General features: G+C 46.9%; 1 protein-coding gene across 1 annotated transcript in view; it reads left to right on the top strand.

Moving 5' to 3' along the window:
• The window catches only part of LOC143341448 (protein Fe65 homolog), a 158,854-nt gene that overhangs the window by 82,209 nt on the left and 56,193 nt on the right, over nucleotides 1-20,452 (top strand). The window contains exon 4 of the mRNA XM_076764451.1: nucleotides 19,095-19,404. Coding sequence (XP_076620566.1) covers nucleotides 19,095-19,404 — 310 coding nt within the window. The remainder of the gene's footprint in view (nucleotides 1-19,094; nucleotides 19,405-20,452) is intronic.

Below are 20,452 nucleotides of genomic sequence, written 5' to 3' on the forward strand. Positions count from 1 at the left end.
CTTTGGCTTCTGAAAGCAACGGAGGCATTGTCCTTCGACTTCTTTGAAAAATTTGTACGACACAATATTCATTGAATCTTTTTCTCATGATAGATTCGCTAAATAAAAATTGTACGAGTGTTAATCAGGGCCATCTCTGGGGAAAATTTTAATAGAGGATTCTAGAGGCCAAAATAAGACGAAAATGAAAAATACCAATTTGTTGATGGAGCCTTCGTTAAACAGTTATTAACAATTAAATTCAAAAATTTCAAATCGTCTTGGAAAAATTATTTTTAGTTGCAGGGGTCAATTGCAAGCATTTTTGGTCATTACACATACCCCCGAAATCCTACCCATTTTCGAGAAAAAAATTCCTTACCGAAAATATAATGTCTGACCATACCATTGATTGATTCCCCTGAAATTTCATAAAACTTTCAAATCGTTCTAAAAAAATTATTTTCGGTTGCGGGGGTCAATTTCAATCATTTTTGGTGAATACACATACCCCCAAAATCCTACGTACTTTCGAGAAAAAAATTCTTTACCGAAAATGTACTGTGTGAAAATGTTTCTATAACTTTTTAACGAAGCCTCAACCAACAAATTAGTATTCTTGGTTTTCGTCTTATTTTGGCCTCTAGAATCTCCCATTAAAATTTTTCCCAGGGGTGGCCGAACACCCTGTATAGAATTTCTGCGAAAATCTGGTCAGTGCAAAAGATAGTTTCCAGTGTTGGTCTAGTGACTGAACATACAAGGTAGCTCGGTTTAAATCTGAGGAGTTAGATCGATACTCGTGCTAAGTGGATTCAGGATTACGAACTAATCCTGAAGTTTACATGAACCTGAATAGTGTACGACCCGAGAACAAACCTGTCAATTTGGTATTCTCCGTCGTATTATTCGCGTCGGTGATGTTAAACACGAAAATATAATTAATTATTCCTACATAAATCAACCCCTTTTTGCCCCCGTCCGAATGGAGCGGCCATTAGTTTCGCGATTGTTTTACCACTCTGCCGGAAAACCGTGTAGAATAAACAAATAATCCGTTTAAAAACAGCACTCAGCGAATATTGTAGTCGCGACAAAAATTGCTCCAAGCTGTGATACTTGGAAACATACGATTCACAATAGTTTGTTTCGCCCAAGGATAGAAATGCCTTTCTTGGCAATGCTTCGAGTTTATGTGCCCTTTATATTTTCCCCGTAACAAAAACGCGTAACAATCGAACAGATAGAACAATCGAGGAAATACAAGGAACACGTTCGACCCTGACTTCATTGATTTCGCCCCGATAAAAGCGTTCACGGAAATATCAGAGGGCTGCTCGTGGCCCGTGGCGAGTAATGCTCGAACGGCGCGCATTTCTGCCCCAACTGGCGATTCGCCAGCGATACGTTTCGACGCTTTCCAAGATCGTTCGGAAACCCTGGGCGCCGTTAAAGTTAAAGGGTAACGCGAACAGCCGCGGATCAATTAAAAGACGCGAAAGAGGATTTCACGGGAAACGAAGGGAATTGGAGAGAAACGGGGTGCCGTGAAAAAGCTCGGGGAAGGGTTGCTAGCTGGAAGAACTAAACGACTAGCAGCTAATATCGCGAGAAATACTGTTATTGCAGCTAATATTTCGCGAAAACTTCCAGCATCGAAGCCTGCCCGCCTCGGGAAATCTCCTTATACAACCCCTGCCACCCCCACAGTGAATGGATTGCCAGCGATACCGGCCACATCGCACCTCGTTTCACCTCTAATGCGTACTTCTCTCCCAACGAGGGCAGACAATTCTCCACAGATTAAACAGCGCGGGAACAAAGCGAATTTCTATTCCACGGTCTGGTTTAATTTTTCTCGGACAGGCCGGTAGGTGAAATCTTCCGCGCACAAATGGACTTTCCATTTAATCTCCAGACGATATCGTGCAAAAATTCAAGCCTCGACTTTGCATTATGCTCTCCTTTTCAAGCCTCTGTAATATTTACGCGAACCGCGATTCTAGTTCCGCGTATTTCGCAATTACAGCGAAACACAGATTCGAAACAGAAGCTTCACACGCGAGTGTTCTTTCTACGAATTGGCATAACCGGAAGACTGCAATTCCTCGAACGGTCGTGTCAGCCATAGTTGCACAATTTATCGACGCGACGAATCGCTTCCATTAGCCGAGCGATACTCGATTGGACGCGCGCCAGGCGAGAATCTCCGAATGAAATTTTCTCGAAAACGAAGTCTGCCGCGGAAAATTATTATTCCGCAGTTTCAATTTATTTTTGCATCAAGAACCACCCCTCGCGCCGGTTTTCCGCCGGCCCTCCTCGCCCACCGTGCGTTATATCGCTTTATCGCCGCGTTGTATTCTCGGTCAGCAACTAATATCGCGGGAAACGGCGTTATTGCTGATAATATTTCGCGAGAAGTTCCGAGCAACGGAGTCTACCCGCCTCGGGAAATCTCCTTCTAACTGGTTCTGGGCGGCGGAAGGGTTGCTGGCGATACGGTTCTCGTTCCCATCCGTTTCCCGCGTAATTCACGTCGACTCTTGTTCCGCGGCCGGGAAATTCACGATAGAAGATTCCGGGAATATTTTTTCGGTGAATTATTATTGTCTAGCGGCCAGGAAATTTATACGATCCATCTGTGTCGTTAAAACGCGAATATCCCTGGCAGACTATGGCGCGATGGGGTCAAAATTAATTCTCGGAGAAAAATAATCGACTGCTTCGAAATGTTCAGAAATTGTTTCAATTTCATTTTCATTGCATTCCAAAGATGAAACTAAGTCTTCTACTATTAAGAACGCGATTCTGGTCGACTGCTTTTATCGTCGGAATTTTAAGCTGCTGGTCTCGAGTTTGCAGTAAAATACATTTGGCCTCGGAAGAAGCTTAACAAGGTGTCGCGTTTCAATTTTCGTCGTTAGCCTGCCGCTATTCCCGCTTCTCCCGTAATCGAGAAGTTTTCCCCGTGTAGAGAGACTTCCGGGGCCAAGTTTTTTCCCGAGGCGAGCTCGAGTCGCGATAAACCGTACGTGTTTACGTGAAACGCATGCTTCGCGGGAGGCGCTTAAAAACGCGTAAAGCGTACATTTTACGCTGCCCCCCCTCCCCCCCTGCGAAGTTAGAACCCATCGCGGAGGCAGAATACGATCCAACGTTTCACCGAAAATGGCGCGCGTTCGTCGGCCATTGTGCCTGGTACACGCTATCAGGCTTCCGTCGATTAAATTGTTTAGGTCGAATCGAGCACCGTTTACGACGTTTCCTTACCGAACAATTTGCTGCAATAGTAATCCAGCTTATGTCCCGTACTAACTATTCAGTTTACTTTACAATCTGACAGACTTGTTTTAGATGATCATTGTTTTAAAATTAAATGACAAACTTCTGATCACGACTACTGTGGCCAGCGAACGATCCACCGAAGCTCTTTCGTCGATTCTTGGTATAGTCGACGACCCTGTAGGTATCGATCGAACCGCGATGCGACAGAAATCAGCTTCCGATACGCGATTCGAGGGGGTTAAAGCGTGTACGAGATAATCAAAGCCTCGTTCCCGCGGTGTAATCCGGGTGGGGGTAGTTTCTTACTCCGGATACCGCACGATTTCGCAATAATCCTATAATCCAGCGACTCCGGAGTCTATTACACTCTCTTTACATAATCTATACGATCGGGGATTAGTGTATGCGCGCCGGTGTCGCGGGGAACTCGTTGTTACAAAGGTTTACGAGTCGTTTCGGGGCCGCGACGGAAATTATTTCGCGAAATTGATCGTGACGGGTAAAATTCTCGGGGGATCGAACGGATACGCGTCCGAAGGCGTAAAACCAGGCGTCGTCGTAAACGTAACTCCGCGGGAAACGTCGGTGCCCCGTAGTTAAAAGGATTAGTCGGGGGTTAGCCGTTGCCGTTGGCCGCAACGAGAAGCCGAGACGACGGTTCCTGGTTAAAAATTTTACCAGGAACCGGTGCAATATCGGTTTTACGGGGACACGGTAAAACCGAAAGATGCTTCTAAGCTCCTCGTACGAGGTGTACGTGCCGCTCGCCGGGCGTTAAGGGGTTAAGGCACGTGAGAAACCGGAGAAGACCAGCTTCCGGGGGATGTGGCGGGGTCGAAGACACCTTCCGACGCGAGACATCGACGGGAGGTGGGTTTCATTTTGTGCGTCGCTGGATGACAAGGAACGACTTAGGGACTCTGGACTCTGCGGGAAACTTTCGTGTTTAGGGGGTGGAAGATTTAAGCTCCGTCTTGCTCGTGAAGCGCGTGGATAAATAATGATTAGGACAACCAGTTATTTTTCGAATTAAATTATAATTTAGTTTTAAATTGTAAGGATGTCAGGGATGGTTACATACGTACATACCCTCGAAATCCTACGTACTTTCGAGAGAAAAATTCGAGTAGGTGCTGAAATTTTTCAGCGAAATTAAAAAATTTCAAATCGTTCTAAAAAAATTATTTTTAGCTAGAGGGGGCTATTGTATTCATTTTTGGTGAATAGACATACCCCCAAAATCCTACGCACTTTCGAGAAAAAAATTCCTTACCGAAAATTTCATGTCTGATCATAGCGTTGATATGTTTCACTGAAATTTCATGCGTATCTTTAAAACGTCATAACTTCTGAACGGATTGAAGGATTTTCATTTTTCAAAAAGCAAACAACGCGTATTTTAGTGAAGAATATGTAGAAATTTTAAAACTATTGGAAAACTTGTTTTTTAATACCGGAAAGTGAAAAAAACTCCCATGAAAGTGGTCCAATTTTCAAACGACCACAACTCCTGCAATAGTGAATATATTTCAATGAAATTTATTTCTGTAGTAAAACTCATGGCTACCTACAAAAAAGGACAGACCATACTCGCTTAAAAAATCAAAGATTCTGAAATCACAGAACGCAGCGTTTATGTTTTGAATGTATGGGGAAGCGAAATAAAATTCCGTGGACTAAATGCAGGTGTTGTTTGCTCGAATTATGACGCGTAAAGGCTGCGTAGCGTAAGAAGCGTGCACACAGTTTAACGCGCGACAACGACAAAGTACTGCGGGGGATTTCGGTACATGAAAAGTTAAAGGCAAGTTGATTTACGGCGCGGCAAGGGCTTCGGGTGAAAAACTGCGATCGAAAGTACGGGCAGAAACATCCTGGCTGGCTTTGCCATTGGTACGAAACCGCTTGATACCCCCGCGCCGCTTAAGTACATGTGCCAACACGGTACGCTGCAAACCGAGCACAATCCGAAAATGGAGAGCCGCGACCACGGAGCACGATAAAGCCCCCAGATCGGGTTTCAGGCACGCAGCATCCCGCCTCGAGTCCAAAATCGAACAGGGAATTAAAATTGCTGCCGCATCGCGTCCAGATCTATCGGCTTCCGTGCCGTCGGAAGCTTTTCTAGTCGATTTTTCGAAGCTTCGTTTTTCGAATCGTCTGCAATTTGAATAACAAAGCCAATGAAGTATTTTGTTTCCACGCGATACATGACGAATCTATTTAAATGCAAATGCTTGATATCGAACGATCGGTGACCCGAAGAAAATGGCTCTGCGAGCATAATTAAACTCCCGTCTTGATTTTTGACGAATGTATATTTTGTGATCTATAGCTACGCTAAATAAAAATCACCCTTACGTTTAATACGATCTCTTCGTCGGGACGCAGACACCCCCACCGGGCGAAAATCGAACCGGGAATTAAAATTGCAGCCGCATCGAGTCCAGATTTATCGGTTTCCGGTATCATCGAGGCTTTTCGATTCGGCCAGTTTTCAGTCGTCATTCGCAACCGTCTATATGCTGGATACGAATCTTCCGCATTCCTTGAAATCCTCCGGATTCTCTCCGTCGATGTTGCTACTCCCCGGAGGAAATCTTCGACATACTTTCTGAACGAATTCGGATACAGTTGGCGAGTCTGGTCGAAAGAGAATTCTTAACGAAAAGAAAAGGGAATCTTTCCTTTTCGCCTTATCGAGGAGGATTCAAGTTTTTAGGAGTTGAAACGTTTATATTATATTATCCTTTGTAATATCGAACCTCTACCCAATTGCATATATAAAATGCAAAAGAATTGCTTTCTTTTACCCGAGAAAAGGGAATACCACCCCCCCCGAGCCAAATCTGATTTGGGTTGCAGCCGCAATTTCCAACGTGTGCATATCAACGTGCACGCTCGGATATTTCGCAATTGCACAACCTTTTTTGTCCAAGAGCAGTCGAGTCTCCGTGTTCCGTCGACCCGTAGATTTTTTTCCAAGCCCAAAAATCGAACGGGGAATTAAAGTTGCAGCGTCCTGATTTATCTTCCGTATCACCGAAGCTTTTCGATTCGACGAGCTTTCACTCGTTCCCCTGTGCGTTTCGATACGAGTCTTTCGCGTACCCTGAAATCCTCTGCGTCGACGCCGCTGCACCCTGGGGAAAATCTTCGATATACTTTCGAAACGAATTCCAAAAAGTTGGCGTGCCACATTGGCCGAAATCGGGCCGCGCGAAATTACTGAGAGCCTGTCGACAGGGATCGCGACATCCACAATGGCGGTGAAAAAATGGGACGTTGTACATTTAACCCCAAACAATCATGAGGCTACACTCGTCATCAAGTCATTCACGATGTATTCCGTAAAACAAATCTATTCTTTTTCGTGGTCGTTAATTAAAAATTAAATAGTATACGTTTGAAAAATTATTTGGAATTAAATCGTACCTCAAGGGGTTGAAGATACTGTATTTGCTTTTACAAGTATAGAAATTGAAGCAGCTGTTTTTATATGCGACTAATTTGTATCAGCGTGGGATTTTGATTCGACTAGTTTTCTCTTCCAAGATCCTTGGAATCCTCTGGATCTTCTCCGTGGTGGCTGCTGCTCCCTGGAGGGAGTCTTCGACATACTTTCTGAACGAATTCCGGGAAAGTTGGCGAGCCTCGTTGGTCGAAATCGGGCCGAGCGGAATTGCGGGGCGCGTAGCCGCGACGGCGGGTGAGGAAAAAATGATGACCAAACTTGGGTTATTACCGTGGCGGCGAGTTTAATCTAAATGCGAATCTAACGAGGACGAACCCACCCCGCGGTACGCGAAGTCGTCGCCCTGGAATTTTGCCTGGAGTGCGCGCGCGCGTGCATACCTTCTAAACTTTCCCGCGAATCGTGCACCAGCGACCAGTTCGTCTATCTCGTCGTTAACGCGTGTAATCATTTCTGATAATTACGCGACCTGTCGAAGTTCGCCGACCGTCGTGTAATTGGATGAATTTTCCAAACTTTCGCGCCGATTGGTCGGTCGATTTGAATCTCGTCTACCGTCGAACGAGATAGTTTAATCGCGTTGCCTCCCCCCTCCCCCCCGGAAAATTAAAATTAATGACCCTCGTGACTCGGAAATTATTTAGTGCCGTCCGTTAATGGCGGCCCCGTCCGCGTTCGTACAAATAAAACTCGTGTCCCGCGTTAATGAATATTCCCATCGTGGCAAGATGGTTTTTTAAATTTAATTCCCAACGAATCGCGAAAAAATGTTCGCGATGCTTGGATTAGGAGATTACTGGTTCCCGGACTCGTGATTTTCGTCTTTGATCGCTCGTATTACGCGAAAGGGGTTAATTTATCGCGAGGATAGCGGGGTTGGTTCAACATCTAAATCGAGGAGCGTTTATTCTCCTTGCCAGACGTCTAGCTACTAATTGTAATTCACTTTTTACCGTTTGAAGAATCCCGAATTACCGGTCTCCGGGGTATAGCCTCCGGTAGAACGGGCGTAGCATAAATTATTCGCCGCGTACTATAAAGTCTCGGGAAAGAAAAACCCGAGATACGAAACGTCTGCGTAATTTTCCCCATTTACCCTCCCGCGTCCTCTCGAGCCATTTCCTCCCCGTGACACAATCTTCGATCCGTCAGCGCTCGCTATAGTCAGACCGTCGTTAATTATTTTGCGTACGGCGGACCGTCCTTGAAATATCGATTCGCATCCAGGGGCACTTTGAACGGTTTCAAGATGGCGGTGACGGACGAAGCAGGCCAAGAAGACGCGGCCAAATTAGATTATCTCCCGTCCCGGATTCGAGAATACCGTTTTCTCTCGTTTTTCTCCATCAACCCGCCGTACCAAAGGGTGGGGCGCCGAGATTTTTGCGTTACCTTGAACACAGCCTACCCACGGTCTACCCCTGTCGTCTACCTTCACCCGTTCGAATAAATTTGCATAATTCCTCGTAATAGCGTTTGGATGTTCCAGCGCAATTTGTCTAAAAAGAAGAAGAACGCGAGTAAGCGCGGACCGAAATCGTTGAACGTTAGAAAAATCGAAGATCGAGCTCGAAAAAAAATAAATCTTTGCACGAATCACATCTCTAAACGCGACTTTTCCATTAATCGTAGTGTAAATTTGTCTCGCGGTAATAATATTCTTTCCTTCGTGCATATGGTGCGTCGTATAACGTTGGAGGGGCGTCGTAATTGTAGGGCGGCGACGGTTATTTTCGCAGCTCGTAAAAGACGTCACAAACGCGTCCATCGACTGTGCGAGTATTCTTCCTTGACCCGTCTCGGAGTCGAGAGGTCGTTGTCTGTCATTCAACGCCATCGAGCGGTCTTAATTCGTCGCTGCTCAGATATTTCGGTAGATTCGCAATTTTCATAACTGCAATCTTACTCGATATATAGGGTGTTCGGTCACCTCTGAGAAAAAATTTTAATGGGCGATTCTTGACCTCGTTTTCTATTAGTAATTTCTATCTTTCGCAAGAACACTCGAATCGGAGCTTTTCCGTGAAAATAACGCATATTAGGAGCATCGATAACGCTGAAGGTGCGCGCCAAAGAACTGTCAGGTCGACTCGAGGATCAGAATTATCCGGACACGCGAAATTCGCGCGAAACACGGCTTGGAAAGCGAGCGGAGATCGATAGCTCGGTCCGACGAATGGCTTTCTGCCAGACTCGGTCACTTCTGTTTTGTTGCAGGTTTTTAGCGCTGCCTTCCGCGTCCAACCTGCCCCGCGGCCCTTTTTTTTCCACCCTCCTACGGCGTCCTTTGAGCGATGTGTGCGCGCGGTCGCCCCTATTTTTACCGACTGCCCCTGAATCGAACGGTTGACGAAGCACCTGTCGCCGTCGCGGGGAGACCCGTTTTGTCAGAGGCCACGCGAGAGACCTTCCATTGAATACCCGCCGCCGAAATTCCTTCCCCGAGGACCCTCCCCACAGCCCCGTCCCACGGCTACGTTCTCGAAACACGCCACTCTCTGGTTCGATGGGCAGGAAGATATTGTCGGTGTCTCGTTCGTTGACCGATGGCCTTCGAGCATTCCTCTGGCATCCCTCGACGGCCCCCATCCCACTCCTAAACGAAATAGAAAACTAGCGATAACGCCGAGCAACCCCTTTTCGTATTTGCCCAACGGCACGCTCGACAACACGATTCCGTAGCGCAGGTCAAGAACTAAATACGAGTCTTAATAATACGTAATAACACTTAATAATTTTTATTTCTTAAACTTGGGGAAATGGGAGAACTTGATCTCGAGTATTTCGAATCCTCGAGACGGGATCGATTTAAGAAGATTTCAGGGGTTCCATTCGCGACTTTTATCGTCCACTTAAGTCTCGTTCGTTGTTTTCTCGAAATCGCCCCCCCACCCTCCGTGAATGAGAAGGTCTGTTTACGCGTCTCGGCGAGCCCGGAATAAATCGGCCGTTAAAACGACTTTCGCGAGAGTGTCCTCCGGCCGAGACAACCTTTTACTCTTCGTTAAATCGCGCGTTAACGCATCAGCAAATAGCAATCGGGGAAAGTAGCCGGCGAGCCCTGCGAGGAGTCTGGAAACTGGATGGAAAGGGCCGAAGAAAGGGAACGCAACGATACCTGACGCTACGTCGCAGACGGGAATCGCGAATCGCGCCTTATTCATATTCATTGGACGTTCCGCTTTACACGAACCATAAACCACCGACGGCGCTTTTAACTGTCGCACCGTGCTCTCGTGCCGCTCGTACGTTTAAGTGAAAACGGTCGACGCTTGGTCAGACGCTCTCCCTGCGTCCTCCTCCCGATCGCTGGCAGCTAGACCGAACTTTATCGCGATGTCGTTAACTGGCGGAATCCTGTCAGCTTTCGTGTACTTTCCTGCTTGCGCGAGTTCGACTTCCGCCCCGTTGAACTTGAACAAGACGTTCTCAAATTCGATGGACTCTGTCCTTTCGTTACGACGTTAATTCACGATCAATTCCTTCTCAAACTTGGTCAGACCAAAGCTGTAAAATTTTTTAAAATTCCCTTTGACACTTCAGCTTGAGAATTAATTGTTCCGGTTCAGAGTGCTAGAGGTCGAAGACATTAATCAGACGATCATTATTAACAAAAGAGCCGGTAAATACGCGGAGACAAACGGTAGGTAAACGATAGAACTTGTCAAGAGAAAAGATAAGGAATAATGAAAGGGTTGAGCAGACCGCAAAGACTAATGGATCGGGGCCCACATGCTGCCCGCGAGCCGTGTTTGACGCGTTCGTTCTATACGGTATCAAAAAGAAAAAAGAGATAAATCACCAAACGGGGTGGGTGTCGTCGGACGTAAATCATCGAACAGCTGCGCGCGACAATGGCCATGCCATCGTCGGACTATCGATCGCAATTATCCGGTAATAATACCCCTGCGAGGGTTGCAATTTTCTTTCGCGATTTTACCTGTCGAACGAAGCCTGCTGTCCGATAAAGTCCGCCGATAAGGGTTGGTGCACGCACGGCGGGTTTCTAATCAGTGGGAGGACGCTTTATTGGTCCACCCGCGGTGACTATTCGACGGTATCGAGAAAGTCAGATAACACGGCGCGGAAGTGGTCGATGTCGGGTCGAGCCACGGGGGTGGAGGCGGCACGGCGCGGCTAATAGTGTTTAAGGGTTGCGTGCGGCGCCGTAGGTGAATGGCGCCGGGACGTCTAAGCGCCAACGGGACGAACGTTCCCAAAGTGTGCGTCATTCGATCGTCGGTGCTCGACTATGGCGGCTAAGCGCGCACGGTGGGGTGGTAGGGGGGAGGGAAAAATAGGTACAAGCATCCTTCTGTGAAGCCAATCTACCTAACCATCGGGCTGCGCGTCCCGGGGAAAAACGCTATTGCTAGCGTCGAGCGAAAAAGAGCAGAGAGGCCAATTGCCCCCGAACGAGATTGTTCGTAGGTTGTTCGACGAAAATGAACGGGGAGAAAAGTGGATGGAAAAAAGCCGAAGCTCTTGTTCTACGATCTTTTCACGTGCCCCCTGTTATCGTTTCCCCCCGATCTACGACCGTCGTTGTCAATCAGCACGAATCGGATCGTCGTTGAACGACGGAAGGGCGACGAAAGTGCGGTCGAGATTCCGGTATTATCGGGGACGCTTCCCAGCACGAAAATTTGAATTCAATTTTCGCGCTCGGTGTCTCTGTCGCGGATTTTATCAGTCTCCTTGCCGACAGTTCCTCGATAACCGGATTTTTCTCACTGGAAATTTTTATTCAGCGACCGAGGACAATTTTAAAAAATTTACTTTATAAATCGTCGAAGAAACTAACGTCGATCTCGCGCGTATCAGTGCAATACTTTCGCTCGTCTATTCTTCCATTTTGAACCACTTATAACCTCCTTATTTTTCCCCCAGCTATAAATTCATCGCGCGTTGATCGATAGAACGCGTTCTTGCGCGTCGCTGAACATCAGACGACGATACAATCCAATTTTATCGCGACGAGGACAATGTCACTGTTTTATCAAACAATACAGCGTTTCTTCGACCGTTCGAGATCCCGTTGCGTTAAAATTAACTTCCAAGAGTAACGGCGGCTCCGTTTGGCCCAGTTCGTTGAAAAAACATCGCGATCCTGACGGGGGGAATGAAAATTCACGAGGAAACGACGACGACGACGACGCGGGGATGGGTAAAACAGCGTCAGACACCATTACCCGAGAAAAATCTTGACCTTTTCGCAAGAGCCGGCAGCATTTTCGGAGGGCCGTAAAGCTTAACGACCGCTTTTGAAATTGCCCCGGCCTTTTTTCGCCGTAACGAGACACGGTACTTGATTCTTCGCACCCCATTCTCTATGGTTCGCCGTGCGAGAGACATTTAAGACCGTAACTCCATTGTTATGGGAGTCGAAGGGTGGTCGGGGCGTCGGTGCGGGCATCGACACACGCCCCGAGCATAATCGCGGCACCGAGCTCGAATAAACGTTGAATTCCGCGGAGAAGGCGACCGCGGGGTCGAGAATCACTTTAATTCTTGGCCTGTGAAAAGCACCTTATCGCGGTGAACCGTGAACGGAAACAATGAAACGCGACGCGAAAGATTCCAGTAGCATTATCTCGGATTATGTAGCGTGAAATATAACGCCCTGGCGGGGTTCACTCTTTCCTCATTGCCTTCGCGGAGACCGTGGCCAGAGTAATATCCTTTCGGTCGTTAGAAATTTTGTTCCCTCGAGTAGTGCGTTACCACCTTCGTCGTTTCTTCGAAACGGTGACAAAGTGCCAAAAATGGACGACCGCTTTGGAATTAATATTTTTTATTTCAAAGAAAAATCACCGAGCAATATTGCGTTGGGCCTCCCCCGTCGTTCGGACGTTTAAATTATCGTCGATCGTTGACCCGCGCGACGTGAAATCGGTTTGCATCGCGTCGCGGCGTTAAAAAATGACTGTTCCCCCACCCTTGGCCTCCTGGAGCACCCGAGAATACTCGACGGAGTCAGCCAATCGCGTTCGGTACTTATGAGATACGTGACCGTCGCAATTCCGAGCGACGAAGGAACGTGGCGTAGGAGGTTGCTCCGCGCCCATGAAAGTTAATATTCCGTGGAAAGGACTTACGTAAGGATGTCGACGGAGGGAGAGGAAAAAAAAAGAAGCGAGAGGTGCTCGCCGATGGTAAAAGGCCCCTTCACCCCCTAGACTTCACCTAGACTCGGTCGAGGAATCGATAGGGTGACTCATCGAGGGGCGGTGACGGAGTTCTCTCCCTCCCTTATTCCCTGTCCTCCTTGTTCTGTCTTCCCACGCCCTCCTCCTTCTCTCTTCGGTCCCCGTGCTCTTCCGGTTCTAACGCCGAAAGCGTGTCCAAACTTTAAAACTCCTCTGTTCGGCCACCGTTCCGGTTCTTCTCGAAGACTTCCTCGAGAAATAACGAAATGCACTCGCGGAGACTCCGCGATGTCTACGCTACGGAATTTGCTGACTCTGATCTCTGCCCGTTGCAGCGGTGAAACTACATTTCCGGATAGACTCTGTTCGTTTTTTTTTTTTTTTTTAACCCCCGTCGTTTCTGCCGCAGTGTATGTTCTCGATCGACGGTTCCGCGCGCGGGTTTTTCGTGTAGAAAATTGCCCCTCCGCGAGGATTTATCGAAGTAGGCTTCATTATCATAAATATTGACCCTCTTTCGCAGTGTTTCTCGTAGCCTTCATCACCCCCGGTAAAGAAACAATTTTTAATGCGTTTCAGAGTAGAATTAAAATCTCCTACAACAGGTGTATACTTTTTAACGTGCACTTTGTACACGATGTTTATTCAAGCATTTGTTAAATTCTGAACTCCCTGGGGTGAAATTATCTCGCTGCAAGTAAGAATTAGTTTCCACTGAAGCAGAATAAAGGAGAAAAAATACGTCGATAAATTAGTTATATTATCGTAATCGGTAGAAAAAGATCTTTCCAATGAACCGTTAAACGCACGGCGACAATTAGTATCGCTGATACGTACGAACGGGCAGGGAGAAAAGAAGCGAACAGTTTATTTCCGGTTCGCATTTAAATAAATTGTTTTATCGCGTTTAAAGTATATTATAATCTCTCTCGGTCGTTCTCAGCAACGAATGAAATGGAATTTGAAAGCCCCGGTCGAATCAGTGGCACGAGTTTAGCAACGTTTGAATAACGCTCCGCGTTTTATGCCCTTTTATCTTTCTCCTTATCCACTGGAACTAACACGAGAGGCGCGCTAAAAGTGTAAAGCTCTCCGTTTAGTTTCCTCTTTCCACTCTACGGCGGTGCTCCTTCCACGCGAAATAACGAGATTCGTTCGAACAGCCCGCAGCAGCTGCAACTACGGCTGCAACTGCACTCCAGTCGGTCATACCTATAACGAGCATGCGGCAAGACGACGGTCGCCAGCCAATTTGTCGCACACAGACGATCCACCCTCGCGCTGAGTCATCCCTCCAACCCTTTCCTCGAATTAAGCGAATCTTCGAGAGTTTTTATCGCTGAAACGCCCTCGGTGGTAACAGAGAAGCCAAACATCCGCCAGACTTAAAATGCACCCCACGAAAATTATCGAAACGTCGATTTTACAGGAAATATCTACTCTCGACACTGTGCAATCTATTACGCGCGATTTACTAATAATCAAAATCACCATTGTATTTTACGTCTAATCAGTCGCAAATGCGCATCGAGCTTTCATGGCACGCGTCTTCGACACGGTCGAAGCTTTCGAATACATCGTTCGCGATCGATCGTGAAACTCAAACAGTAGCGCGAGATCTCTTCCCGGATACTTGACATTCGAATCGAACTCTCGAGAAGTTCGCTCGCTCCCGCGATTCTCCGACCGGTTCCGCTAACTTCTGTTTGAATAATTAGACAAATAAGACCAGTTACAGACACACTGGTAGAACGCGAAATTAATGGAACGTTAACGAGCGTTTTACAGTCGCGAGCGATTCGTCGAATCTCCCCTCTCTGCTCGGTGCAACTTTTCCTCGCCCTTTTCTTGCCAACGATAGCCGCGTAAACTCTATCGTAAAGTTCTCCGACTGTTCCTCCGCGTCGAAACTTTCGAGCTCCCTGTCCCTTTTTCTCCTTCGGGCTTCTTTCGAACCGAGTAACGAGATACATCCTGCGAGAGCGCAACTACAGCCAAAACAGCCTGAAAACTTTTTCGACTCTCGAATGCATGCACGGCCCGATAAATAACTGACGCCACGCGGGGAAATTCTTCGAAAACGACGGTCAATGTATCCTCGACTTCTCACGACTCCCGCAGGAATTTTACGAAAATATTTTAAAACGAGTTCATGGAACGTATGTACCAGCTCGTCAATCTGTCAGTCGTATAAGTCCTCTTGGTCGTTTTCGAAGACGTTCGTGGCACTCAAATGTTTGTGTAAGGAACATTCAATTATCTCCATAAAGTTTCCTCAACATTCCAAGCGTTTATGTGGCCGTTTCCCCGGGTTTACCCCGGTCACTACGGTCGAACTGATCGCGCAGTTCTATTACTGCGGAGACGCAGTGGATATTTGCAGCACGAATTTATGGCACTTCAACACTAGGTATCATGCTACAAAAATTTGCAATCTATCATCTACTACTTTATTAAGTTTTACAAACTTCATTAAAGGAAAATCTAATTTCAAATCGAATTGTTCCTGGGTAGGACCCGAATCGAAGTCAATTACAAATTATTAATTCTATCCATAGGGCAGAGAAGAAATTTAATTTAATTTTAAATTTTAAACGCACGGTAAACTTGAATTAAAACGAAATTTGCCCGCCCTGCTTCGAGCCCACCCTTTCGCTGATTCATCCGAACTTACCCCCGAATGTTCGAACTTCCGTCGGATTCCTGGACAATTATGTGCCCGGGTAGGAAAAATTAACGAGGTCTTTTCGTTCTTGTATCCCGCTGGAAACGACCATCGGCAAGAATTCCAATCGCGAAAATTCTGGCCGGTCGACGAGGTCGCAAAAAGACGATCGGGGGAAGATTCTTGATCGTTCAAGCAGCAGACATGGCGAGGCAGAAAACTGATTAACCTTTTGTTCGTAACGACTGGGAGCCGCGGGGTTGCGACAAACGTCGAATTAACCGAAAGAGAAACCGTCAAAGGGACGCGAAAACGAGTCTCGTCCGGGCATTTCGATCGGCTAATTAACTCTGCTGTCGATGACGCCATTGTTTCCCCGAGGCTCGCGCAAAAAGTACGTTGGACAAAGGTTCTCGAACGAATTTACCATCGATACTTGCTTTTAAAGATCGCCTAACGATCGCTAGAAAACTTCTCCAACCCTCTTACGCTTAAATGCGAGGGCTCAGTTTTTCTAGGGTTATTCGCGGTTAATCCCGGGACTAAGTTTTTAATCGCATCGCGTAATCGATTAATTAGTCAATCAATGCTCAACTCCGACTCGGCGTTTCTCCTGTGCAAACTTAGCCGATTAACGCAATTACTTTAACCCGTTCTTCCTCGTCGTAACATCCTTCCAACGACTTTTGTTTCGCGTCGAACGCCGCTGTTAACTGGATTTACTTTATCGACACGAAAGAAAATATTCAGAGCTTGGAATAAATTCGCAAAAAATGGTTACTGTTCGACCCAAATGACAGCTACCCCCCGTCAACCCCCTGACTCGTTACGAAATTTAAACAAAATTGAATAGCCGTACTTTAACGAGTCTGACTTGTGATGAAAATTTTGGGCCCAAACATGAATATCACGAGCCAGACGAGTTTTAGTTCCTATCAGTACGCCACAAGAGTTGGTCACGATTCTTATAATCTCTATCACAAAGCAGTTTAGCATCAGTCTGGTCTGTTTACCGCGCGTTGTCGACTACCGTTTGGGCCCGGATTTCGTCGAGATAATGTCACGGGAAGGGGTTGAATCGTGCATCGATGAGTTGATACTAGTCTCCAACCGAAGTCGAGTACGGTCTTAGATTGGTCACGATCGCAAAGCGTTAGAGGAGGACGCGAGTTATGGGAATAATTTTGAACCTAGGCGACGTTGGATTTAGGCAAGTACGAGGTCGTTCGACGCTTACGGAGTCGCGTCGCGCGTCTTTCGAGCGGAGCGCGGTCTGCGTCCCTTTGACCGAAAGAAGCTCGAGTTCTCGAAGCACAGGGCTTAAAGCTCGCGGTTGAATCAATACCGGGTGCAGGAGCGAGATAGGTAGACGCAGAAGAGATAGGAGTGTCAAGGATAGAAGAAAAGGAAGGAAGGAAGGAAGGAAGGGACAAAGGAGGCCAAGGAGATTCGACTTAGGCACCCTCGCACACACACACACGTTCCTCGTGACTCTCCTCTATGTAGACGAGCGTGTATCCGTCGCGTGTATATACCGATAGCATGTCGATAAGTACACGGGGAGCTTCTTGGCATCGTTTCACGATTATCGGGACAGAGTTCTTAACAATATGACCGTCGCCGCGTCGGCATGGATGCGTTCTGTCGGTTTCTGTACAACGTTCTTCTAGCCACTGTCGTCTTGTTCAGGATCATCAGTGAGTAGAGCACATAAAAATAATCTGGGTGTACTCTGTCACGCGCTTGAACTTCATTCTACCGCTTTTGAACTTTCAACCTCTTACGATCGATCGGTCAACGTTTTAATCCTCTTTACTCCGAAACGAAGAAGTGAAAAAGAGAGCCTGTCCCGAGGATTTTTCCATCGTCTCGTTTCGTATTTACCGCCCAGACCTTTTATTTTCGTTTCGTTGATTTATTTTCGCAGTACCGTGCCGAGGAAATAAACAGGCTGGTAAGAAAAAGGGTCCGAGACAGGGTCGGGGAAACTTTATTTCCTCGTGACCCTCGACACCGGGGCCTTTTAACTTGCAAATATTAAAAGTCACGTTGATCGAGTTACGGCCTTTGAAACATTTTTTCCAAGTCTTGGATCCTTTTTCTTTTTTTATTAATCTGTACGTACGTACGAGCACACACTTTTTCGAGAACGACACCGGGCAAGAGGTATCGATCGGCCATGGTTATTTCGCGCAGTCTTCTGTCACTTTTTTCTACCCCTCCGTACAACGCGAACCTTTCTACGGCTGCTCGTAAAAACGGCTAAATGGCTACAGGTACTGCCGTTTCACGCTTCCATCGACGTCGTTGACTACACCTATCCTGGGCCGTTACGACCGGCGAACCTTGACCTCTGCTTCTTGCGTTCTACCGATCTTCTTGTACCTGACGTCTTCCAGCACGCGCGGTTACCGCATGATACACAAATAGTAGTAGCGAAGAACTTTTCCATCGAACGAAACGACGTGCCCCGATAATGTCCGTCCCAAGGATAAAAACTTGGAAGGGAAGGAACACGAAGTAACGGGACAAATTAATTTCGGTGCAACCGCGTGGTAATGAAAACCGTGCAACAGGGTGAAAATTGCACGGGCTTCAGGAATAAAACACTCTGCGGGCGTTTCCTGCGGTGTTTTGCTTGCTCTTGCATATTCATGAGGACAACGAGTCCTATTTGATACAATTTTTCACTAAATATTTCTGAAATACGGAACGAGTAAGCGAAAAAATGATTGGAACTGACGTATAATATGTTACATGTACATACGTGTTTACATATACCTTCACCCTGGAGCACTGGAAATTTTTCCACGATGAATTGATGTGTATTTAAAATAATATTTGTGTTTTGCACTCGTCGTAATTCCAGAAACTGGACCATAGTTCTTTTCTGAGGGAAGATACAAACACAGACTATTTTACGATTTGTTTCTTTTAAAATGAACGTTGAATTCGTTTAATATTTTATATTTTACATTGAGAAATTAATTTATTCCAGTGGGGAAATTACCTCGCTTCGTCCAGGAATTACACCGTGAATGTTCGAACATTTTATTATACGCTGTTTTGCATTTTTCATTGCATTTTTAAGTCACGTGCCGGATACGTGCAATTAATTTTCGTTTTAACTTCCATGACATTAATTAAACCACACACACACATCCATTTTATAGACACTCTTGCATAGATAATATCCAGACGAATCAATGTCTCCAGAAAAATTCATGCATTCCAAAAATCAATGTCACAAAATCTTCTCCTGGAAAAGACCTGTCTCACCAGTTTCCAGAGCCACTCTGTAGAAGTTCGCGAAGGTTACGTCGATTCGTTCAGCGGAATACTTGCTCTGAACGGTTGTATCCAAGTAGAAACGTCCTTTGAAGGGCGTTACGTACGTTTATACGCAATTGCATCCTCGCTCTGATTACCAGCGAATGCTCTGTCGCGTGATCCGGGAATGTACGACTACGAAAGTACTTTCGCGATGCATCGCCGGTTCGCAGACGCTCTGAATCGTGTGTTTCGTGGAATTTTCCAGAGAACGGTCTGCTCTCGTTCGAGAATCCCAATTACCACTTAGATCCTGCTCGACTGGACGACGCGTTGAACAGCAACGGGAATGGCAGTTCCCTCTACGACGAGCTGTACCAAGAATTGGTCGGCAGCGGCGACAGAAGCGGCGAAGTGACCGGCGGTGGCGGCGGCGGAGGAGGCACGAGGGTGCAAGCACGCAGAACGTACGCCACATTGGATCTGGGCAGCATGGGGGTTGACGTCACTCAAGGTCCCCTCACCCAGGACTCCGTCACAGAGGACGCGCCGGACAATACGGACAACCATAACCTAGGGTGAGTAGTACCGTTCGTTTCTACGCAGGACGTTAAACCGATCACGTTCTTGGCCTCTGGCTGAGCCGCAATGGACGACGTGACTGTGGGCTTCGATTCTTAGACCCGTGAGCTGGCAATCTTTCCTTCGACTATTGAGTTTCTCCGATGCATTCGGAGACCGTCTCCGACGACCCGGGATCGAGCCTGGAATTTAATAGGATCGAGAAAATTGCGCGTCCGCGTGAAATAAAAACGTCTAAACAGTCCAAAGAGACTCGATTCGAACCGGCCACGCTGGATCTAATATCCAGCGGGCGTGAACCGATATATTCGCGATTTATATTCGCCATTTTCCACGGGATATTTTTATGCGTTCGGTTTTAAACATGAGCCGGTCTCTTCGCGATGATCTTCCGTACCGAGTTTCCTTTATCCCGAGGTATAACGTGGCGGTCGCAGGACTCGCGTGGATGCGGAATAAACGAGAAATCGGCTACGTAGAGCGAAATCGAAGAGCTCCTCCCCGGTAATATAAGGTCCGGCTACCCAGAGCCCGTTGATAAAACTTCCAAGTTGGACCTCATCGGGATACCGCATAAAATTTCAATAAATCCGGACCCGCGAAAGAGGGCTCGGACGGAAGGAACGAATGGCCGATGCTACAAGCCAGTTCCAACTTATTTCCGGCTGTTACACGGCCCCCGGTTCGGTATTTGTTCTACCGGTCCGAAATCCTCCTCTTCTCGTACCTACACTCTCATCGTGCGCCCTTTGTCTTTCGAACCTCTTATCGAGCTCCGTCGACAGCTTCCAGTCGCCTTAACGCGGCCATTTATAAGTTTCCAGCACTCGCCGCGCAAAGGTCGACCATATTATCCTCACATGTTCCTTTCAGTTTGCTCAAGTATCGTTTAATTAACTCCGTGTCTTGGAACTTTTTCGTTAAATAGCTGCGATTAATTCTCGAATCGAAAATCAAGATTCGAGGTAAATCGACAGCTGTTACGCCGAGGCTGTCTCGAGGTCATGGACCAACCAAATCTACACACGATTGTTCACACTTTCG

This window comes from Colletes latitarsis, chromosome 4, assembly GCF_051014445.1.
Source record: "Colletes latitarsis isolate SP2378_abdomen chromosome 4, iyColLati1, whole genome shotgun sequence".
NCBI classification, from domain to species: Eukaryota; Metazoa; Arthropoda; class Insecta; order Hymenoptera; family Colletidae; genus Colletes; species Colletes latitarsis.